Genomic DNA, 25,757 nt, shown 5'->3' with positions numbered 1-25,757 from the left:
ATTATCATTTCACTGCAATAAGCCTGGGACAAATAGTTCTGTCAAAATTTACCTTCTCATTTACTAATTCTGTTATGGCATATGCACACTTCTGCAATGACCTAATCCTTGTCAGGCAATGAACAGAAGGCTGCTCCAAAGTTTCGCCCATATCCATGGATCCTTGTGAAGTCCCAGAAGGGGCAGAGCTACGACTCTCCAAGCTTCCAACACAAGATGGATTTCTAATTGCTGCACCAATTATTGGCATTGGTGAACTTGATGCACTATTACTGTTTGCAGACGCTATTGGGGAATTCTCTGATTTGCATGGTGAATGGTGTGGCCTCGATGCACTTAATGACAACAATGATGTCTCTATGGGAGGTCCAGACACAAGGACGTACTCTTGATCAATAAATTCCAGTGAATCCAGAACTGTAAAATCCATGAAAATGAGATACTGAAAAAGAACATAAAGTAACAAAATAAATCATGAACCTTGGTAAAACAATATGGATATGAAGAGTTAAGGAGAACATAATTGGAAATCCCATCACCTTTGGGTGCAGCCTTCATTTGTCTTTGGTCCCTAATTGTAGCAGACCCTTTGATGCTTGCATCTGAATGCCTATGTTGATCAACCTTGGACCAGGTGTTTTCTAGTTTTTGTGTGATACTACCACATCTCAAAGCAATATCCATGTTATTGGGCAGGGTAGAAGCTGGAACCCTTTTTTCCACCTTTGTGTCAAGAGAAAACCCATATGTAGACCTCATTGAGGCCTTGTTTGTAGTAAAGGCTGGGCTCCCATCAGGACCACTACAATCATCATCTAGAAGGAATGGAAGACAATCATCTTGAGAGCTTTCTTCTGTGTGCCTTCCAGGACTGGATTCAGCTGAAGGAATGCAATCTCTTGCCTTTAAGACCATCCTACTCCTGCATTTCACAGAGGATTTCATCATTTTAATGTCTACAAAACAGAATGGAGGTTGTAGAATGATAAAAAAGTCTGAAGAGCTTTGTTTACCTTAATGAATCCATCATTTGGTTTTTGGAAAGAAATGGGTGGTTAAAGAACTCTTCAAATGTTAATCTTTCCACTGTAGGCACAGATGTAAGAAATTAAAAAGAAGGTTTTTATATTTAAGAATGCAATAATAAAAGTGGAATTCCAACTCATCTCAAGTTTAAGGTTCCTATCCTTTTTCTTTCACAAGTTTAGGCCTAAACCCCTAATTATTTGCTTTTCTCCATTTGTTTCCCAGCTATTTGCTTTTATTCTTCTTTTGCCTCTTTTCCAAATCAGTTACTAACCATTTTGCCTTATCATATTTTGAGTTGATGGACCAGAGAATGATTAAATATATTTTACCAAGACCCCTACACTGAGGCTTTTTTTTTTGAGAGAGAGAGAGAGGGAGGTAAAGTATTGTATTGCTCAAAATCAAAGCTAAGTATTCCATGCTACACAAGGCACTGTGCAGTGGCCCATGTTTTTCTGTAGTCTGTACAACACTATCCTCTGTGCATAGATACAAAAAGAGAGAGTGTAGGGGTCTTGGTAAGATACACTCAGGCATAGATGCAATGAGGCATTTTCATGTTAGATATAATCATATAATAATATAAAGCAGATTTCAAATGCCTAAGGGTGCCTGCAAGAAGTAGTTACCATCACAGGGTACTCACCCTCCCCCATTGTGATTGGTGGATAAACTGAGAGAAATACTACCAGAAGCATCAGTTTGGAACATCAAATAGGAAATGGTGGTCATGGTGATATGTGGAATATTCATGTGCTAACTTGAAAAACACTTCCAACCTAAGACAAGCACAAGACCTTAACATGGAATTGGTTTCTTATAGATCTTGCTCATGATTAAAAGATAAAGTATCCTCCATTGAGATGATTAAAGACAAGTTCCAATTATTGGGGCAATAATTTTTTTCATCTTTTTTAGTTACCATTTTATCGGGAAAGGAGATCTCAAAAGAAATATTTTCTATCCATTAGTTCCACTTGTCACAACAGATGGAAATTCACTAGAATAGAAGCTAACAAAATCAAATACTCTTCAATAGAAGTAACTTGAATTTTTTATCAGTAATAAAAGTAACTTGATTCTCATGTGCACTTCTTCATTATGAACTTTAAATTAAGGGTTATCATCTGAAACACCCCAAAAAAGGCAAAGCCTATACAAATGAATAATAGATTACTAGAAATTTGTCAAAATGAAATACAAGAATTATCGGATAAAGGTCAAATAAGACCAAGTATATCTCCTAGGAGTTGCCCTACATTTTATGTAGAAAATGCTGGCAAAGATAGAAAGAGGTGTTCGCTTACTAGTAATTAATTAAAAGCCTAATAAATAAGACCTGTTAAATAGGCTTTATAAATCTGTAATAATTTCAAAATTTTACATGAAATCAAGCTACTAGCAAATGCAAGTAGCTGAAGAAGATAGTTACAAGACAGCTTTCACAGTTCCACCTGGTCATTTACAAATGGAATGTTACGCCCATCAAATTAAAGAATTCTATCCGAATTCTAAAACATAATGAACGATATATTTAATCCTTATATGGATTTCATCTTAGTATGCATAGATGATGGTTTGGTATTCTCACCATCTATAGAAAAGAATTGGAAACATCTAGATACATTTCTAAAAACAGTAAAAAGAAATGGATTGTCTGTGTCATCCAAAAAGGTCAAAATATTGCAAATTCAAATTAGGTTTTTAGGCCATGGTATTTCTAATGGCACCATAGTTCCAATTACTAAGGCCCCTGAGTCTGCAGACAAATTTCATGATGAAATAAAAGGAAGCAGCAATTGCAAAGACTTTTAGGATGCCTAAAATATGTGGTAGATTATAATAAAAAACTAGCAAAAGATAGGCAACTGTTATTAAAAAGGCTAAGAAAAAATTCACCAGAATGGGTTGATGAATTTACCCAAGCAGCAAGAAAGTCAAACAAAGGATAAAAAGCATTACCATGCTTAAATGTTCTTAATCGAAAAACACCTAAAATAATGGAAACCAATGCCTCTGACCTAGGGTATGGTAGAATCCTAAAATAGGTATAAATGATAAAGAAAAGATAAGTCAGGTTTACTTCTGGAACATGGAATGAACAATGACTGAAAAAATCATTCAATGGTCAAAAAGAAAATGCTCATCAGTGTAGCATGTTTCGCTAAATTCCAAAGTAACTTGCATAAATAAATTTCATACTAAGAATTGATTGCTGATTAGCAAAAAGAGATCATAAATACGGATGCTAGAAATCTAGTGCTTAAAGATTCTAAGCAGATATTTGCAAGATGGTAGGCAATACTGTCAGCATTTGATTTTAAAATCAAATATATCAAAAGTGACAATAATTCTCTCCTTTTAACTCAAAATCGGAAATTCTTTCCAGGGAAAGAATGACAAGCAGCAACAACAGTAGCAGAAGGGTTCCAACAAGGATTAACCAATCCTCTGAATAAATATTTTAACAAGGGAAAAATATTGCAGAGGAAGCAAGCCTGCCAGATAATCTCTGTCCTTTATGTAACATAGAGACAGAATCTCTAAGTTATCTATTTCTTTTTTGTGACTACTTTTACAGAGTATGGCAACCACTTTTATGAGGCAATTCCTGTATTCTGGTGATGCCCAGCTTCAGTAAGAAACTTTTTGTCAGGATGGCAGATCCAAGGTATGTCTAAGAAAGGGAAAGACTGCTAAGCAGTTGTGCCTCTAGCAGTCTTGTGGGCCCTTAGGCAGGAGAGTAATAGTTTTTTTGAACACAAGGCTAACCCTGAGGAGATGGTAATTAACATTTCAGTGGATCTCATCAAGAGCTGGATTTGTAATCTTAAATGCTTTAGTAGGGAGGAACTTTCTTCTTTTTTTGAAAACAGACTTTTTTTGGGTGGTCGTAATGGGTGTATATGATGTACAGAAACTATTTCTAGAGAAGGAGCGTATACTTTACCTTCTTCAAAAAATAAGAATGATAATACAACAGACATTGTCCGAGGAAAAACTGCTTCTTATCTGATTAATATCTCATAGACAGGCTTTGTCCTCTCAAATCTGCAGCTTCATTTGCTGGCGAGGTGTAGTTTTGCAAAAGGAATTTGGGGCTATTTCTTCAAGCTTTTCAGAATGGGTGGATGATCTCCTAATGGGTCTATGGAGATCTTCAGCTCATGGCCAAGAGTTTCTAGGAACATCAAAGCTAAAATTTTATGGAGCTGCATCCCTTTTGCTGTTTGTTGGGAAGTGTGGAAGGAAAGAAATAAAAGAATCTTTGAAGGGAAGATGAAGAGCAAGGAAAGGCTAGTTCCAGTCATTAGTTCAAAGCTTATGCATTTGATGTTAATTCTTCCAGAATATGAAGACCTCAAAAAAGAAGACATTGGCCCGGACACCTAGCACACTTTGAATTTCAACTGATATTTTAAGTTCTTCAGTTTTTTAATCTTCTGAGTGTATTTCTGTAGTTTGGTTGGTTATACCATGTCACCTGTTCCTCTTGTACTCTTTATTATTACTAGTAAATTTTATTATTTACTAATCTTCAAAAAAATCAAAACAAGAAATTCATAAGATATTCCTTAAATGTTTTGAAGGACAACATCTTGAAGTTTGCTCTCTTGGAAAAGACAAACATTACTATGAGGTAATTATCGCAGGTTATGGATCATCCCAAATCCAACATTTCTATCAGGACAAAATAAACAGAGATAGTTTGTTCTAAGCTAGTCATTGTCAAATTTTTCAACTACGGAAAAATGAGGAGCACCAGAAAGGCATACCTACTTCAACTAATGGGAAGACATCCCAAACAATACAACTACTGGAATTACACGAAAACATGTCATAAAATATTCTTGACTCAAAATAGTGCTTAAAAGCACTCTTGGTTCATTAGATTCTCAGAAGATTTTGATATGGTTTTTCCAGTGTGGGCTTGGTGCTCTAAATGAAACTCTTCTACCAGAAGTATTAGAGAAATTTAAAAAAAATCTGTTAAGGAACTAAATCATTTCCTCATGTCACATAGATAGATTTCTTAATTGAAAATAAGCTACCATAGAACCTAAAATGAAACTATTCCATAGGCAATTCATGGTTTCCAATTGAAAGGCAGATCCACATAAAATGGTGGGAGTTTTTTTATGATAATTAAATGGTGGGATAAATTTGACCTGGCAGAACTACTTAACAAGAAGCCATTATTAGAAAATGAAGTTATGGAGCAACTAGATAAAGCCTATATGGAGCATTTCAGAGAAATTTTCTCAAATCTCTCAAATGATAGAGTCAACCTAATGGCTTCTAGACTATTAAGCTCCAATAAGTGTGCCAACAGTGATAATGAATGCTTAAAATCAATCTCAGCTAAAGCAACAAGGATGATTACTCTGTTACAAACTTAACTTCTAAAACGAACAAATGATAAAGGGAGTGGGAAATAAATGCTCACTGAGATTTTTTTTTCTTTTTTTTATCAGCAACACAAAGAATTTTATTATATCATCAAAAGAGAGTAGTACAACAAGTTGTTAGAAATAACATCCATTACAGCAAAGAATCCCACCACCCAACCAACATTGAGCCCAAAACAAATGATGTCTATTCTCTCCTTGTTTAGCTAATCCACTGCCAAACCATTAGCAGACCTCCTAACCCAACTTAACTGAATTTGAATGTCTTGACAGCATCTTGAACAGCCTGAATTCATTTCTGAAGTGCCATAACACCCCTTCTCCTTTTTTCAGCCAGACAATGACTACTTTTGAGTCCCCTTCTACTATCAATCTTGTAATCCCCATTTCCTTGGCTTTTTGCACCCCAACAATAGCCACCATGAACTCAGCTTTCACTGAATCACCCTACTCAATAGGCCCTGAAAACAAGCCACAAAAGTTCCCACTCCCATCCCTAATCACTCCTCTAATTCCAGAGGGACCCGGTTTACCAAAACTACTTCCATCAAAGTTATGTTTCATCCACCTTTCACTTGGGGGAGAACACACCTCCAAGACCTTTTGATTCCTAGAAGAAGAAAGGGCAATCAACCCCTAGATTCAAAGAACTGAGTTTTACTCAAGCCAAAATTAGAGCAATTTTCTGGTTGAAAACCTAAGAAGGTGACCAGGTACAAAGAACTTTCATCTAAAATTAGTTGAAGAATCAAAGAATATACAGACATAAAATGACTAAAAGTAAAATTAAAGCTGATCATATCAGGGAATCTTGTGTGATCTACAGGATTGGTTGGTCATGTAACAGGTGACTAAAGGCACTGGTAGTCATTCAAACTCGACATAAAATCTGTTTGGACCTAAAGAGGCCATTATAGCCAAAGGGAAACATTTATGAAGATCAGAAAGAATCTGGTTTTCCAACCTGGCAGATTTTAAGAAGCCTCCTACACTGCTTATAAATAAGGCATTACTTAGATAAAAAGGGCTATTAAGTTTGGAACAAAGACCTCCAATCTTCTCAAGGTCTGTCTTAGTGTCTGCAAGATAAGTATTGTGAGCATCTTAAGTGTCTACAAAAATAAGTGTTGTGAGAATCTTGGTGAGTATCTACAAGCTTTCAGCAAGGACTCCCCATCTTTTTTCTTTTCCTTCAATCTGTTATCTGTAAGTTGTTCTACATTTCTATTTGTATGTTATTCTGCATTTCTCTACAATCCCTGTGTCATGTGCTGTGTTAATTAATCCATGCATTAAGTTGCAGGAAGCCGACAATCCAATGAATCTGTTAGCATTCACATAGAACTACATCAGCCAAAGCATCAGCTATTGAGTTAGCGGATTGAGGTGTCCATCTGAACAAGCAGTTCGGATTGGATGCCAATGCAATGGACCAATGGCTTCTCTGATCAGCTGTCAAAGCATCCAAGGACCCTCATTTTTGTTCTCCTGATAGCACAAAACCATCTTACAGCCTTGTGGGCAACTTTGCCTCTTGCAGTCTTATAGGCTATTTGGCAGGAGAGGAATGGCAGGATATTTTATCACAAAGTAAACCCTGAGGAGGTGATAATTAACAAGTCAATACAAATGCTTAAATGCTGGATTTCCAACCTAAATTACTTCAGAGGGGAGGAATTTTCTTCATGTTTTTTGAGAATAGATTTTTTTAGGGGGGCCCTAAAAACACCTTACAGCCCCGATCAATCATCAGATTGGACCATCCTAGTGGTTGGGCTAGTTATTCTCCTTTTTTTTGATAGATCATTGCTCTCCTCTTTTATATATGTACTTTTTTAGGTTTTCAAAATATGTACTTCAGTTGTTAAAAATTCAATTTCAGGTCAAACTGTGACTCAAACAGTCAAACCATTGAACCATCACCTAGAAAGGAAAACAGTTTGGCATCCAGAAGAAGGGATCTGTTGCAAGTAAAAGGATCAAAAAGAGCTAGATAGGACAAAAGGTCATGGATGGAGGAAGTAAGAAATGATTTGAGGGCTCACAACTTAACAATGAATATTGCCTTCAATAGAGTGGTAACACAAACAGGCTTGCATCATTGGGTCAGGATAAGGCTATTTGTTTACCAAAAGAAAAAAAGATAAGGTCATTTTGAGTTGTCCCCAATCACATATTTCTTTTAGAAAATTAAAAAAAAAAAAAAGGAAACTCTTGACTTTCAGCTTCTCTCATACAAACCAACATTTCTTCCCTCAACCAATCACACATTGCATTGAAGTAAGGAGCATACCTGGATTACAGCGCAACAGCTTTTGACATAAATCAATGCAGTCAACACTCAAATCATTAGTATCTGGAGGGAAGCGCAATTCATTTGATTTGACAATGTTTTGTAGCAACTGATCACAAGAAATAAGGAGATTGCATGGTTATGGATCCTGTGAAAGTGGCATGCAAAATTGCTTCTTTTCCTACCAAATTCCAGGCATAATACTAACTACTAAGATGTGAACTAGTGAAAAAATTCAAACCTGTATTTGATTATTTCCAGTAAATGGGGTCTTCCCAGTTACAAGCTGAAATAGGATAGTGCCAACACTCCAGAGATCTGCCTGCATATCCAGTTCAAGGTGAGCCACATCAAATCTTCAGAAAGAACTTGGAAGAGAGTTTGCATATGGAAAGTAGCAAGTATCACCTTCGCATCATACTTCTGGAGTTGCATTATTTCTGGAGCCATGTAGAGTGGTGAACCACACAAAGTTTCTGCTAGGCCTCTTGGTTGTAAAGACCTGCAATTGAAAAACTCTACTTTTTGAATTTGAATTGAAAAAAAAAAAAAAAACATATTTGGACATACTCAAATAGATGTTGGAGTGTTGGACAACCTTCAAAAAGAGGGATCATAATTCTCAGAAGGATTTTAGATAGACCATCAACCTGATACTAAGATGAAATATAGAATTGCAATTTTTACAAAAATAGCAACAATTTGAAGAAATAACTTTGGGTTTGAAGACTATTATAAGAAGAAAACAGGGAAAGGTAATGCAAGATCTTTGTTGAGATACCTCAAGGCATGCCCCGGAAAAGGATCATTATTCAAGAAACATGACAAATTTGAGGTGGAAGCTTATACTTTTTTTTTTATCAGTAAATATGTGTTTTATTAAAATTCAGATTCAGATTGTAAACATTTTATACAATTTGATGATGGGACTGTTGATCCCTTTTCCTCACTCTATTTATCCCTCATTACAATGTAGCCCAAAATAATTGTTGTCTCAATGCCCCTTGTTTTGCTAATCCATCAGCTAGCTCATTTGCACTTCTACGGACCCATTTAAATTCAGCCTCAACCTCCTTGGGAATCTTCTCCACTTCCCTAATCACATATTTAAACGTCCATGGGGTGTGGCTGCTATTTGTTGCCCATGAAATTACTACTTTTGAATCCCCTTCCACTTCAACATGTCTGCATCCTAGTTGTTTGGCTCGCTTTAACCCTTGTAATAATGCCAGTAGCTCAGCCTTCAGCGAGTTTCCGTTGCCAATCAGCCCTGAGAACATACCCAATATCCTGATGCTAACTAGGCCGGACCTCTTGAGGGTAGGAGATCTACATCTAGATATTGTACCTTTGTAAGTGGTAATCTCGTTATTCGGATAAACAAGAAACAAACCATGGTGGCTAGATCAAGTGCTAAAGCTGAATACAGGGCCATGGTATTGCTGAATTACTTTGGCTCTGAATACTCCTAAATGAGTTGGAGATAAGTATGACTGGACCTCAAAATCTATATTGTGACAACCAAGTAGCAATTAACATTATTAAAAATCCAGTCCAGCATGATATGACTAAATATATTGAAATTGATAAACACTTTGTGAGAGAAAGGATTGTAATTTTGCTAAAAGTGCCACACACTCCTCAACTTCCCAATTAGAAGTGGCCTTCTGAATTTTGGATGCAACACCACTCTTCCTTGGATTACTTCATAACAACCAGCAATAGATATATTCTTCCTGTTCAAACTATGAAGTCTTGGGCACAAATCACCATCTTCCCAAAACCTTATGATTGCACCATCCCCAACCTTAAATGAAACATAATTCAAAAAAGTTGACTGCAAACTCATTACTCCTTTCCACACACACCATATGACGATTTCATCTTATTTAAAGTTCAATTTAATGGTGTTCAGAGCCAGCGGTGACCAAAGAACATTAAAAGAAATCCTTGTCAACAACGAATTTGCCAGCATCTTCTCTTTCTTCTCTCTTCTCTATTCAGATCTAGATCTCTTTATTTCATAATCCAGATCTTAATTCTCCCTCTTTACCCACCATATTCACCCCAGTAGGACTTTTTTCCTTCCCATATTACATCAATTGGTTTCTTCCTTTTGAAGGGAATAAGCAATGAGCTACTTACTTTAAGTGTATAAAGGAAAAGGCACCAACTGGTAGCAGAGTCCAAAATGGAAGGATATGCAATTGAAAGAGAAGGAAAATTTGACAGAATGATAGGTTTGTCAGAAACTATGAAAAATGCTGCTCCTACTACCATTGATCTCAATCAATTGAATTTGATGGATGGGGACAAAGACAGTGGTTGAAGAGCTATGAGCTTATCAACTTTGCCTTGATATTGTGATAGAGAGGGATAGTTAGTCGGTATCGTTGTTGAGTGAGTTTTGATACTTGGAATAGGCATTGTTTCAAGGGCAGCACTCAATAATCATTGATCATTTTTTTCTCTTGATAAGTGTCTGGTCTTGCCTCTTTCATTCTGTAGAGTAACTTTAGATAGGTGGCTGCATTTGGTGGCTGCCTTGTAAAAGTTATTCCCCTTTCTTGCCACCCCCAGTTTCTAATCTGCGCTATGTGTTCTTCATCTTAAAAAGGCAAAAAACAATACTAATTCTGTAATTGATAGGGAGAAAAGAACACAAGTATGTCTAATAAGAAGAAATTCAGAATCTTAAAGGGAAAAAAAAAGGAGAAGATCCAAGAAAATCACAAGTTGGAATTTGAATTTTTTTTCAATAAATAATGGTTCCTATTTACATGCTTCTTCACCCAACAATTTGCCAGAAAAGTTGGTACTTCTAGAAGTATGCACAAACATAGTTTATTTTGGCAGATGGTTTAATATGGATGGCATATCAGCATGCAAATTTTTATTTTCAACCTTTTATTTTGAAATCTATTCACCTTATTAGGTAAACTTTTATTCTTGATAAAAAATATATTTTACTTTATTATCAAAATAATATAACAAAACAAATTTTAATTTTTAAGACTAAGAGACAAATTCACAATGTACACCACAGCACCCTGTTGAATATACATGGAATAAAACATATCATAGAGGGCCTCATAACAGAAAGGATAATTTTTATATTGTGGCTAAAATTGATTACTCAACAAGTTATAAAGGTCATACCAACAAATTTAGCTCATAGATTCCTCACAAATAAATACCTTGCAAAGCCAAAATCCGCAATCTTCAGAATGGACTGGTCATTGTTAGTGGAAAGAAGAAGATTCTGTCCAAAAATGATGCACATTAGAGTGTATATGCCAAATAACTGAGAAAAGTTGTATAATAGATAATAAACCTCTCTATTAGTATAACACCAACCACTATATCATAGTTCACAAATTTCTTGGAAGAGGAACCAGCAAAGTATAATATTTTCACTTGTGGTAGAAGGTGATTCCTATCCAGTGTAAAGTTTTTTTTTCATTTGCTTCTCATTATATATTTCTGCTATGTATGTTTTGTTTCTTTTTTTTTTTTTTTGATAGATAGCTTGGGGTGGCTTTTCTCCATAGGGGGTTAGAGAATTGCCTAAGGTTACTATAGGCATATAGCCGATATACCATAGGAAAACAGCAATGAAGGGGAGAGAAAAAAAAAAAAAAAAAACATCATCAAAAGTTGTGTTACACCAACTTAATAATCTTTAAACAGGATGGGAAGACAATGGTTCATAATAGTGACATTTAGGTCCCCGAACTTTCATTTGCAACAGAGAGCTACCCTGTACTTTTCGAATTACAACACTTTGCTCCCACCATTAGAGTTCTGTCAGTTTCAAACTTGTATGAGACCATTTTGCCCTCTCCTTTATTGTTGGTTAGAAACAACAATAGCAGACACTGTACCTCTTTCAACTCTCCATCACTCTCTTAAACAAATGAAAAGAAAAAAGATAGGAAATTATCAAAACTTGGGTTTTGGAGATGCAATAAAGGAGAGGGCAAAATGGTCTCATAAAAGTTCAAAACTGATGGAATGCTAACAGCAGGAGCAGAGCGTCGGAATTTGAAAGTACAGAGTAGCTCTCTGGCGCAAATGAAAGTTCGGGGACCTAAGTGTCACTACCCCCAAAGTACAGGGTAGTTCTCTGTATTTTACCCTAACTTTTTTCCCATGAAGATATCCATTAATGCTTGACTGAGCTTTGACACAAAAAATATAGTGCTCTATCTGAAGCAAAATAGGCAAAAATGGACCTGTGGTTTTAGATCTCGGTGTATAAGATTGTTGTCACGGAGAACTTGTAAACCAGCAACTGCAAAGACAAAACCTTACATCATTACCTCACAAACTCATTGGCAACATATAACAGACTTAAGTGAAAATAAAGGCAGCAACCAGATGAGAGATGAGAAGTGTGTACCAAGCTGCTGCATGAAGTGCTTTGCAGTTGCTTCTGGAACTCTTCCATGACGATGGATATACATTGAAAGATCACCCCCTCTGCAGTACTCCAACACCAGATGTATCCTCCCAGGAACCTGAAGAAAATAAATAAGGAAGATTATATCAATTGCCAATTAGCATTTTTTGATGAAAATATAAATAAAAATTAGCATTATTTGATAATAGTTGACCTCCAACTTGTTTCCATTTGTTGGGCAAAGAGATAAAGCTTAAAAGATACAAATTCAGAATATGCAGAAATAAGTAAATTGCATTTTCAAACAGTGTCACTATTTTCTTGATTGAGTTATGGATAATTTTTCTTCATGTTTGATAATTAGAGGAATTTCATTGAAAACGTAAAAGGAGAGGAGGGGCACCCTAGTCCCCAAACACGAAAGGATACATTAGCAAGAAAGAATAGAATATGCCTGCAAATCCCCCCCAAGCGCACGCGCACACACACACCAGAGATGATGTTGTCCCAAACATTACGGAAATGACAAAAGGAAAAGATATCAAACTCCTTTGAAATTGAGGCCCAAGAGAAAACATTTCTTTCAATCTTGCTAATTATCTTTTGAGCCTAACAACGCTTCCCTTGAAAAATATATGTTGTTTCTTTTTTTTTTTTTTATCAATAACAGAATGCTTTATTAGATTATAGAAATTGTGAAACTTTAAGTACAAGAAAGGGGAGGTAAAATATCTTAACTCCCACACAACAGAGAACAAGAAAGAAAGCTAAAAAATGGCCCAAAACAAAGAATCCTTAAGCACCCCTTGCTTAGCTAACCCATCGACCATGGAATTAGCACTTCTCTTCACCCAACTGTACTTCACCTCAATATCCCTACTCAGCCATTTAATTTTTTCTTTTCATTTCTGTAGCTCCACAAACCATTGTTGTCTTCCTTCAACCACCTAATTACCACCTCCGAGTCCCCTTCAATGACCAAGCACCGAATGTTTAATTCTCTTGCTCTTTTGATTCCTTCCAGAGCTGCTAAAATCTCTGCCCTAAGAGAGTCACCCTCTCCAATAGGGCCAGAGAACATAGCATTAAAAATCCCAGTCTCATATCCGAAAACTCCCCCAATCCCAGAAGGCCTATGATTCCTTAAACTACAACCATCAAAATTCAGTTTCATGAATCCTGAAGGAGGGGGGACCAAGAAGGTCTAGAGGTCCTTTTGCACTGAGCCGAGGTAGCAATTTCTTTCCATTTTCTCAAAAGATCAGCCATGGAAAAATCTGAAAAAAGCTCCAAAGATTTCAGCCAGTGACTAACCCTTAAGTGTATCAATTCAGTTAAGTTCTCCATAGATCTTTCCTTGTCTGAAAAAAGTCTAGAGTTCCTCTCTTCCCATACAGACCAGCACACAGCCGCTCTAATGCTTCTCCACATGATCTTCCCTCTTTTCTTAGGCCATCTTGAGAACAAAGGAGAGAACAAGCTTTGCAAACTGACGAGAGGATTCCAAGTGCATCCAAACAAGGATGAAGCCCACTCCCAAATAGTTTTAGTAACCGGACAAGTAACCATAAGGTGGTAAGCCGTTTCCCCATTAGCTTTACAAAGAACACACCTATTGGGAAGTAAACAAGAATTGGGTCTCTTTCTTTGAAGCAAGTCAAATGTGTTTATTCTTTCCGGGAAAGTTTCCCAACAAAAACTACCAACCCGAGGAGGAATGGGTTTACTCCAAATCTCATTAACAGGGAAGGAAAGGCCAGAGGGAGCAGGAGGATGGACCAAAGTCTCAAAAAATGACACACAGGAGAAGGAACCATTGGAGGATGGGGTCCAAATTCTGGAGTCATCCTTACTTGGGTTCCAAGAAAACATTTTCAAGGGTGGCTAGTAAGGACGACAGGCAGCCCAAATCCGTATCCCTTATTGTTCTCCTCAACCCTAGATTCCATCCAAAACCGGAATTAGAATCAGAAGGAACTAAGAAAGAAGAAATGGGTTAATTCTTCAGATCTGACAAAGCATATAAGGAAGAAAATTGGTCCATCAGAGATGAGTCCCCAACCCAAGGTTGCTCCCAGAATTTTACGAGATTACCAGAATTCATATCATACCTTATCCAAGGGGAGAAAACTGGAAGCAAATCATGAATGGCTTTCCAAGGAGAAGCAGTTGTAGTCCTTGCCAAGATTCCTAGATCCCAGTCATTGTCTTCCAGCCCATGTATACTAGCCACAGTCTTCGTCCAAAGTTTGTCCCTTAAAATTGGAAACCTCCATAACCATTTCCCCAACAATGCCATGTTTCTTTTCCTGATATTCCCAATCCCAAGCCCTCCTAACTGCTTGCTTCTAGTTACCACCTCCCAACTCACCATATGGTCTTTCTTCTCCTCTTCTGGTTCCCACAAGAAATCCCTCATTAAACTTTTCCACTCTACTTGAGACCTTTATGGGAATCTTAAGCACCGATAGAAAGTAAACAGAAAGGTTAGCTAGGGTAGACCTAATCAAAGTGATTCTCCCCCCTAGAGAGAGATCATTTTTCCTCCATGAGGCAAGCCTTTTCTCAAATCTTTCCAGAACCGGGTTCCAAAAGCTGTCCTCCATGGGATTATCTCCTAAGGGGAGAACCAAATAAGTCAATGGCCAATCCGAAATTGCACACCCTAATAACCCTACATATTCACTTACTTCTCTCTCCTCCAAATTCACTCCCACCAAACAGCTCTTATCAAAATTCACTTTTAGATTGGACATCTGCTCAAATAATTGTATGGCCAATTTCAGGTTCCCTATCCAATTTATGTCCCCACCTTCACAGAAAAGAAATATATGTTGTTTCTCTCCTGCCAGATTTTCCAAAAGAATGCAAAAGGAGTAAGAAAGTCTTGTCAATCCAGATTTGGCAAGACCATCTGCCATACTTTTGCTTAACCTAAGTATCCACAAAATTTGCCCCTAGAAAGTCCCAAGATCTCTCTGATTCTTTTGATATTTCTTTTTTATCAATCCAAGATCTCTCTCTCTCTCTCTCTGGTTTTGCATTGGGCTTCATTGGCGTCTGGTTGAGGGTGGGACTGGCTCATTGAAAGCTACTAACCTCTTACAAAAAACCATCTTTTCTGAATTAATAAGATTCCTTTGTTACTGATTAAGAAAAACCTCTCTGATTTCACATAGATAACGAACCAAATGCCAGGGACCACTCCTTACATTCTGACAGCATCTGATACTTTGGATGAATCTCCTTTAAGAGCTAATCCAGGCTTTCCCAGCAAAATGCAAGAAGGGCCCTTATGTCAACTTTTATGGAATCCACATCTCCAATTAGCTTTTTAGCTTGGCTAAATGGCTAGTGACTTGGGCACAATATCCCATTTATGATAAAGAGGGCACATCCCTAATTACTCAAGCACTCCATATGTTAAAAGACAAAAACACCCCGTTGTTTTCACTTCTATTGTAAAAAACAGTGGTTTGTTTATCTTTTCATGAAGGGATCTCAGTTTATCAAAAATGGGGTATATGAAGGCGTCACAACACAAGAAGAGAGTTTCAGGAACTTCATACAATGTGGTGAGAAGAGAAGAAATCACCAAAGTGTGACTAGTCTTCAACTAGGTCCAAAATCTCTCTACTAACATGGAAGATCCACTGGTATAAATACTTAACCCCTTTTCACTGGTTTATAAACACTTAAATGTTTAATACAAGATTAAGCTGCAGGATGGGGGAAGGGGGTATACCAAGGGCAACATCATCACAGGGCTAAGAATCAAAGCAATGACACAAAAGCCAAATTGGGAAGAAAGAAAACAGAGGACAAAAACCAGGGCTAACAATACTCGGCCATTGCTCCATTCTGGTAAGTTCGAGTTTTTTTTTGATAATTATTCTGGTCGCTTTACTAAGGCCCCATTTGTGAGGGGCTGAGGGCTGAGCCGAATATTCAGCTAAGCTGGTTATGCTGCTTTGAGATGCTCCAGATAATCTACCTAAAGAGACTGAAGCAAACAGCCCAAAAAAATGACTGCTGACAGCCAATTTGGGCTCTCCAGAGTTTTCGCCATACATAGATTAAAGGCTGTCAGTGTAGGGAACACATCGGAAAGCCAGAGCCACTGTGCTTCAGCCCTCCCAAATGGGGCACTAAGGCATTAGCAGATAAACATCCAACTGAACAAGTTGTTCAACCTAGATATAAGGGAACAACCCTACAATAGACAACATAAAACCCCAAAACACCCTAATAATCCAATCATCACCTATAAATCTCCTTTCACTACAACTTTCAAAGCCAAAACAAATAAAACAATAAATAACCTAAACCCTTGCAGTAGGAACATGACCTCAGCTCTAGCAGAAGATTCATTGTCAATAGAACCTCACTGCAGTAAGTATCATCATCACCATCTGCTAGAGCTTATTATCTAGGCAAGAATCCCAACTATTAACCTGCACAAAGATCTAATGTAGAGGAAACCTCCATAAACATTTAAGGGGAAAATTCCCTCAATCTCCCTTATTTAAATATCCGTCCTTAGGATGACAGTGTGGGTAGTGTTTTGTGGATAATAGATCTGCTTCAAGAGGGAAAAGGCTCAATACCCTTGTTAGCTTAGTAGAAAGCCCCAACATCGCCAATTTATGACTAATAAAGATCAATCTGAACTCTGAAGAAGAAGATAACTCAAATATCTAAATCTAAATTTTTTGGCTGATGATTTAGCAAAGTCTGGTTTGGGAAGGGATTTGTTGTTTAGTGCAAACACAATGCCTAACTAATCTTGCCTCTTTCTTTTTTGTCTTTGAGGCTTGCACACCCTTTCATGTACACCTTTCCTCTCCTCTTTTTCTTCTTGTGTTTAATACAAAGTTATCTTTCTTCAAAAAAAAAAAAAAAAATCTGAAGAAACTAAAGCAGAGACCCACTTTTTCCATCCACAACCAAAAATTTTTCTATCTAAACTTCTAAAGCAAAGTCTAGCAACTTCGGTTGACATTGTGGAAGCCTTTTAAAGATAACCAATTTACAAGTGGTATAAGTATAACTCCATTTTATGTGCTTTTAGTTATTCTGCAGGAGGTATGGAAGAGAGGTGGGATCATGCAGATATAGAAGGCCAACACAAAAAAGAAAACAGGATCTCAGAATGTCACTTGGAGTGGTGATCACCATTTATTATGCTGAACAAATAAATCCCATTTAAGAACACCCTCAGTAATCTTCCTCCCATGATTGAGTAATATGACCAGCTCTCTCACTCTGTCCAATCTGAGATGGCATTAAATCATCCCGGGATCCTTCACAAGAAAACCAATCACCATTTCATCGAATACCCCAGGAGCATCCCTCATCTAAATTGGTTAAATATGGCAAACTCAAGCTGACTCCAGTTTCTGTTGCAGGTACGAAAAGAAAATACTGGAGCAAATGTACCATTACATGTTTGAAAGTTTACTCAGTTATGCTACCTCGAGTTCACTACTAGGTTTTGAGCATAATGGAAGAAGTGATAGCTTATACTGATATCGCCAAAATATGTATATACAAAAAGGAGAAAAAAATCCTTGCCACTTAACCCAGACACTCAGACAGTATACTGTATATTCTTGAGTGCCATAATAAACAGAGTAATCCGTGAACTGTGCAGCTTACGCTTAAAGACAAAAAACAAAAAAAAAAAAAAAAACAAAAACAAAAACAAAAAAGAGATCCTTGGTTGACCAATCAATTATACGTGGTCATCGGAATCCGAATGAAATGCGCTACTAAAGTTCCCGCACGATTTAGTTTAACACCAATTAAAATGAAATGCACCAGCTGTTTCTTATCTAAATGGAACATATATGGAGTAAAACGTAAGCACCACTTTCAAACAGTGTGGAATATATTTCCCAAATTCGCGCAATTCTCCAACAAACTGAAGTGTTTAAAATTTCAAAGCATGTACATAGTACAAGTTTCGTAATTTGTTGTTTCTGACAAAGTTATTAGCTCCTGCAACTATACTTTTCCTAACGAACGCAGCAGACGATAACCGGCTCGGCAAAGAATGAACAAACACGAGAATTAAGCAAGCTAAGAACTTTTTACTTACCTCTATAATATCGTGCAACCGAATGATATTAGGATGATTGATTCTCTTCAAGATGAAAATCTCGGACAAGAGACTCTCCTGTAATTTCTTGCTCAGGCGATCCATGGCGATTTCCTTAATCGCGACCTCCGTGCCTTGAACACGATGCCTTGCGTGCCAGACAACAGAAAACGATCCCGACCCAATCTGTCGACTAACAATGTAATCTCCAACAACCCTAGCTCTGCTCGTCGATTGAGTCATCCTTCTCAGAGGGGGAAAAGCCCTAACAAACAATAACGCAACGTTGAAATCCTGGGAAGTGGGAATCTCCCGCGAAAACCAGCTCGAAACCCTAATTCGAGCTCCGATATGATTTGATCCAATCGTTAAACGGAAACAGAAAACGTTTCTCCGTTTTTTCTTTTCCTTTTCTGGTAAGAGAGATGAGATTATACATTTAAGATCTTTTTACAGTGAATTAAACAGTATATATATTAGGTAATTTAAAATTAAGAAATATGATTAGAGACTTGAGTTCAGAAAGACGGCGAGGGCCGATAGAAGAGGAAGACGTGTAACTGGATCATAATAGGCAATAATCTACCAGTTCTCTTCTCATTCTCACCCACTGTTTATAAAATTTTTTATAGATAATACGCATATTATGCAGTACACCGAAATAATATGCCATACGTACTTTATAATTAATATGCGCATGTGCGTAACAAATCGAATTTATTCGCACCAACTTTACACCATATTGAACCGTGGATCGAGAACATCTACCATATTTCATATTGTCATTCGTGAAAAAATTTCTGCTGTTGATACATTGTGAGGTTGGTGTAAAGCGCAAATTCCAAGTGTGAATCAAATCTGGTAGTTATGTAATTATGTAGTACATGAAGTTAGATGGGAAAATTCCTGATTAGTACATGTATTTTGGGTCTAGTGCTATTTTGGTTGCTGAACTTTAAAATGCCATAATTCAGTATTCAAATTTTTAAAATGTGTTAATTCAATACCTTATGTTAAATAGTTGTTAATCAGTTTTTAAGTGATATTTGAAAAAAACATAAATCCCCTTCAAGTGTTATTTAATTTTTTTATCAACCATTTAAATGTTGATAAAAAATTAATAGTCATAAATCTTTGCCTTTTCCATTCAAGAAAGCTAGGGTCATATTTGAGTGGGCATTCTGTTGACCCTTTCTTTCTTGAATAGAAGAGGCATGGATTTGAGACTGTTAAACTTTTGTCAATGTTTGGGTGGTTGATAAAGAAAACTAGATAACACTCGAAAGGCATTTGTGTCTTTTTAAAATGCCACTCAATGGCTAGTTAACAACTAGACCTGTTCACGGGCCAGGTCGAGTCGGGTTTTGTCTCTACATTAATAGAAAATGTTCAAGCCCGAACCCAAGCCCGATTAGAAATTTAGAAAAAAAAAGATTATTTTCCTTTTTAATTCAATTAAAATATGTTTTATTTATACTAAAATAACTCAAAACCTAAAAATAATGAAAAGTCTCATTATTACTTGAAAAAATGAGAAGAAAAATATATTATGTATATGTTTTTTATTATATAAAATATAATTTTATTAGTACAATACATTATCAAGTCGGGCTCGGGCTTGGGTCGGGCTCTTTTGAGAAAGCCCGAGTCGGGCCCGATATTTTAGGCCCGAGCCCACGGGCTTGAAGTCTTATCCAAGCCTGACTTAGATCAGATCGGGTTAGGCCAGGCCATTGGGCTACACAGTCCATGAATAGGTCTATTAACAGCAAGTACTGTACCATCATGTTTTGAAAGTTCGGGTACTGAATTGTTGCACTTTAAAGTTCAAGGACCAAAGTGGCACTAGGCCCAAAGTATAGGGTGCTAACCGAGAATTTTTCCATAATTAGATCTAAAGCACGTCGGACGTCGTACATTCATGCTTTTCCTTGGACCCCACAGATTGAGTGGTCCTACTTAATAAAGGCTATGGACCGTTAGAACAGTATCATAAGTTGTAGAGTTCGACTATGATAACTAAAATGCTATTAAAGTTTTTCAATGCCTTTTCATTACAACATAAATTGAAAACGTTGCATCATCATCTTTATCGATTGGAATCAACACTTCCAATTTTTTCAAACAATTTTGTTTTGATAAATTCTCAATGAACTATACAAGCCCCTAAGAACAGTAGAATCATTAAACAATAACATTATGTTGTGTTTGGTTGCAGTGCAATTTTATTTATATTAGTGCAAATATATGGGAGTGCAAATGAAAAAATGCAAAATTTGGTTTAATTTTGTTTTGGGTTTTACTTTATTCTTATTTAGGTCTTATTTTATTTTGTTTGTTCCACAATCAAACAAAATAAGGTAAAATTTGAAACAAAAATAAATCAAAATTTACACTGCCATAGTTTTGCATCAGTGCAAATAAATTTACACTGCAACCAAACACAACCTTAGGATTTCAAGCCCGAACAGCAAAATTATTAAACGAGAACGAAAAGTAAGGAGAGATTATTGTGTGCTACCTTATTGAGTTGCTTGTCGATAGGCATGACAATAAACCATCATGTGATTTAGCAATTCATAAATTTTAAGACATTTGTTGATAATGAAGGTTAATCTCCACGCCTCCTCATTCTTCTTTATACATGAAATGACAATGAACGAGTTCCCTGAAATTCAAAGCAACATTATAAACTTCCTATGCGACTCAAGTTTCAACAAGGTTGATAGTAGTGGTGCTATAGAATAGGCACTTGTGTCCACAACCTCACCAAAATGATTTTTATCAATGCATGCAATAAAGCAATACCCGTTATCATCTCGAGATGTCATACTCTCATTTGGACATCTCCACATGATGGATTTCCATTATCTATTACACATAATTTCAGTGTTTGTCTAAGTACTAAGATTTGAGTCAGGGAAGGAAAGGTGAATAAGATTAATAATAAACAAATAAGGGGAAACTTTTATTATTAAGGACTTTATCATTTCTATTCTTCCATAGAGACTAAAGGATTAAACTTGATTTCTCCTTCTCAAAAAGGATTTGAGCGATTATTCTTTCTAATCGTATTGTGCCACTTCCAACATTTTAGCATAAAGGTATCATTGTCTCTAGGACCCACATATTTGGCCTTAAAGCCATTTCAAACTAGTTTTGCAAAAGAATAATTTTTTAAAATTGTAACTAAAGGTCATTTTTGCCACAAATCATGGTTTTTGAACCATCATTGCCTTAGATGATTAGACAGTTTGGCCTATAAACTCCCTAGCCAGCTGGTTTCGTTTCACCCCTAAATCGGAATCTAGCCAATAATCATTGACTTGGTTAGCAATTTACTAGTTTGGGCAGTCAAACCATTATCCTATTCAACCCGTATAGTGTTTTTAGTTGTTTTTATTTTATTTCTTAAAATTTGCAATTGGTCATCCGTTTAGTCTGAAGAGTAAATCCATTGGCTCAAAAATCAGTAGTCAAAGCAGCTACAATTCCAAGTCAGTTTTAAAACATTGCCACAAAGGCTGCACAATCCATCAATATGAAAACACCTAGCAATTAAGAAGGCTTTTTACAGCAACCCATGGATGAGGAGGAGAAACAAAAAATTTACTTGGGGAGGGGGAATTAAGACCCTAAATTTTACTTAAAGATAGATTGATTCCATTTGAACATTTAGTTAAAGAGCATGCTTCATTATAAGCTAGTTTAATAGTAAATTTCCCCTTTTTGGATCAAACCTCCAAATCAACTTATCTTCCTTAAGGCAAGAGGAGAGAAAAATGGTTTTGATATTGTTCCAAATAGATAAAGGAATAAGACTACATATTTGTGATTCTTTCCAAACCATTATTCCATGAACAATACAATCACTAACACAAAGATCCTCAAAAATTCGATGATCTAAGATTTACCAATTTCTTAATCGTTAACTCATCCATCAATTTATCTCTCCATAAATTAATCAATTTGCCATACTACACAACCCAGTCCACACCTCTCATAGAAAATACATCTATAATTCAAAACTCCCTCCAAGCCCAAGAAACACCATTTTTTTCTTTACATTTTAAAAGTTATCTTTTTTAAGATATTTATTTTATTTGTCACCACTCTCACCCAAAGGTCACTACCTTCATTGATAATTTTATAACCAATCTTAAAAGAGACTATCTTCATTGACCCATTAGAGATTTTTAATACCCAACCCACCCTATCTCTTGGTCATGCACACTCTTTTCTAATTCACCAAATAAATGGGCTTTTTTTCTATTATTATTTGACTACACAAAATTCCTTTGACATTTGTTGGTATCCTCAATAGTCTTACTAGGCACTCTAAACGATTTCATCACAAATTAGCTCATTGAATTGATTATGGAGTTCAACAAAATGATTTTCCCTGCAGGGAGAGGGTTTTTATTCTTCCAACCCACCAATTCGCTATTATTTCACTCTCTAATCTCATTGTAAGTTTGTTTGTTTTACTCTACCAGTAATCATAGATGCTCCCAAATAAGAATCAAACTTTGAATCCAAAGGGATTATCATCATTACGGACATAATTTTTTGAAGTTTAAAATTGATATTATTGGAGAATATAAAAACCAATTTAAAGTATTTTGGGCACTAGCAAACAACTACAATATTTCTTTAATTTTGAGGCAATTTGGTATCTTAGTTTTAGCAAGTGGATTGGATAATTTATCAAAAATAAATATGCTAATATTTTGCACACAAGTTGTAGGTCCCATATACGTCCATGTGTACAAAGCATCAAGAGCATAATATCTATCCGCATATTGGGAAATTCTTTCACATGTTAAATTCATGAGGATATGCTCTTAATGTCTAGTTGGATGCTTGTGCAAAGTTTTTTGTTTTCAATAGATACCCCACCTTGAGCACATGCAATGTATCATTGTACACCAATTGAAAATGGAAGAGTAAATTTCTTTAAATTTTCATAAAAAGGCAATTCACATTAGAGAATATATCTTTTAATAACAAAGAATTGGGCTCATAATTCTTTACTAATTACTTTTATTACAATAAATTATAATATTTTCATATAAAATCACTTTATTTATAACATCGCGAGTTGATCCATTTGACCCAAATATGATGTTAGGGCTGACTCATTTAACATGTACATCTAACTTTTTTATGAATAAAGAAAAATCTTATTACTTCAAAAGATAATAGAGAACTTTAAACTCATACTACAACCCTTAAGAGGCATGAATTGTAGCATCTCTCATTTGACTACAATGAAACTAAAAGGAAAGACAAGCATTACAACTTAGCTTAAAGCAAGACTTCACTATTTGCTCATTGCTTAGCTAAATCATTAGTCAAAGCATTCGTTGATCTCCTCACCCATTGTATAATAATGAATATATTCCTTGTCAATCACGTAAATTTTATGACTTCATTTTTGTAGCACCACATAGTATCCTCAAGGTTTTTCAACCATTCCACCACCACCTTGGAGTCCCCTTCAATAATAATCTGCCCTATACCCCATTGATTTGCAAATTGCACACCTTGTAAGACTACTAATAGTTTTACTCTGATTGAATCCCCAAATCCCAATGGGCCTAAGTAGAGTAGTACAATCTCTCCAACCTCATTTATCAACACCCCCTCTCCATTCTAGAATACCCTAGATTTCCCTAACTATTTCTATCAAAGTTCAACTTCAGTGAAAATTAAAGGGTGGACTCCATCTTGTAACTGCCTTGGTCTTCTTAGATGAACACGTTGCAATCGTTGACTAGTTTCTCTATAAATTTGAAAATGAGGGTTAATGGAAGTGTTTTAAGACCTTTAACTAGTGAATTCCTTATTCAATACACAACCCTTTACATCTTGGTTATTCCTTTCATTCTATTGAAAAATTCTATTGTTTGTCATTTTCTTCCTAAATTGTCCAAAACAAGATTGTTCTAGCATATCTCTTCCCTCTTTTTTTTTTTTTTTTAAAGGCAACTGAAATTAAAAGGGTTAAAGATCATTCAAACTTCTACTAGCATATTCCACATGCACCCAAACAACGAAAAAAAGTCAATCCCATAATTTTGCAAAAAAATAACAAGAGAATAGTATATGGTCCTCCATATGAGTTATACAAAGAGTACACCATTAAACACTTCATGACAAAAAGCCATTATCTTAGGGGGAACCAACTTGTGCCAAATTTACTTTGAAGGTAAAACCTATTGAGAGGAGAGCTAATAAAGGGATTTGAAAACAAAATAAGAGAATATCTCCTTAGACCTGGGGGTCAAAATTCTATTGCCTGACTTAGAAGGATCCAAGCAAAGTTGATTAAAGAAATATAGAAAATTAGAAAAATAAATAAATTTCCTCATCTCTTAACCCTCTAAGAAGCTAAAATCCCAATTTGGATCTAAGTGGTTCCCTCAGGTGAGATAAATTTTGAAGTAACATATTTCTTATATGAAGAGTAAAAGAAAAGTGGGTGAGGGGAGGGGGAGGTCTTTTAAAGGGGAATTTTCAACCCAGATATCCTTACGGAATTGGACAGTGTTTTTAGTACAAACGTCATACTTTATGTATTTGAGAAAGTAAATAAAAAATGTGAATGAATTTTTAAGGTATTATTGAAATAGTCGGCCTTGACACACTATCATCCCACCCATTATTTGAACTACCATGAACACTTTCCACCATTTCATACCATAATCTCTCTCTCTCTTCAAAGGCAACCACCATAACCATTTTCCCAATAACATTAACTTTTCTGAATCGCCTTTCCTAGACACAATCCACCCTCCTCATTGTTTCTACACAATTTCCCACTTAACTAGGTGGTCATTTTTTCCTTGTCTCGGTTTCCAAAGGAAATATCTCATTAGTTTCTCCGATTTCTTAACATCCCTATATGGTATCCTAAAGACAAGAAATAAGTAAACAAATTTGCCAATGCAGTTCTTATCAAAGTAATCCTACCACGCAAAGAGACATAGTTGTTCTTCCACAATGCTAATCTCTTCTTAAACTTCTATATCTAAGTCTAAAATCTACTCTCCTTAAGGTTTGCCCCCAACGAAAGCCTTAAATAGGACAACGGCCAAAAGGAGATGGAACACTCAAGACATTCTATAATAGCTTCGACGTCCCTATCATTCAAATTGATACTTGCTATACAACTCTTTCTAGATTTATTTTTAGATTGTAAATTATTTCAAAATCTATAATCAACTCTTATAGATTTGCTACCCGCAATTTCACAACACATCTAAAAGAAACTACCAATCTACCAAAACATAGGCCTTTTCAATATTCAATTTATAAACAAAGTTTTTTTTTCTTAAACCTTCTCATATCGTCTACACATTCATTGGCAATCAACATTTAATTTGGTCAATTATTTGTTGCCCTTAAATGAAAACCCTTTTGGTCTTGGATGATAAATAAGGGGATAACTATTTTAATATTTAAAGATAACACTTTAGCTAAGATTTTGTAAATACTTGCCACTAAACTAATCAGCTTAAA

General features: G+C 36.0%; 1 protein-coding gene across 1 annotated transcript in view; it reads right to left on the bottom strand.

The window, feature by feature from the left end:
* The window catches only part of LOC148870670 (serine/threonine-protein kinase ATG1c-like), a 32,300-nt gene extending 13,492 nt beyond the window's left edge, over positions 1-18,808 (bottom strand). Inside the window, 10 exon segments of the mRNA XM_088973091.1 lie at positions 53-417; positions 540-922; positions 1,014-1,086; positions 7,732-7,840; positions 7,973-8,053; positions 8,140-8,233; positions 10,929-10,993; positions 11,967-12,025; positions 12,134-12,251; positions 18,234-18,808. Of these exon segments, the coding sequence (XP_088829217.1) occupies positions 53-417; positions 540-922; positions 1,014-1,086; positions 7,732-7,840; positions 7,973-8,053; positions 8,140-8,233; positions 10,929-10,993; positions 11,967-12,025; positions 12,134-12,251; positions 18,234-18,476 (1,590 nt within the window). The 5' untranslated portion in view covers positions 18,477-18,808.
* Between the last annotated feature and the right edge of the window lie 6,949 nt (positions 18,809-25,757).

Source organism: Nelumbo lutea, chromosome 2 (genome assembly GCF_056320005.1).
Source record: "Nelumbo lutea isolate HS-2025 chromosome 2, American lotus-T2T, whole genome shotgun sequence".
Classification (NCBI taxonomy): Eukaryota; Viridiplantae; Streptophyta; class Magnoliopsida; order Proteales; family Nelumbonaceae; genus Nelumbo; species Nelumbo lutea.
The sequence above is the reverse complement of the archived record's forward strand: the minus strand, read 5'-3'. Positions and strand labels throughout refer to the sequence as shown.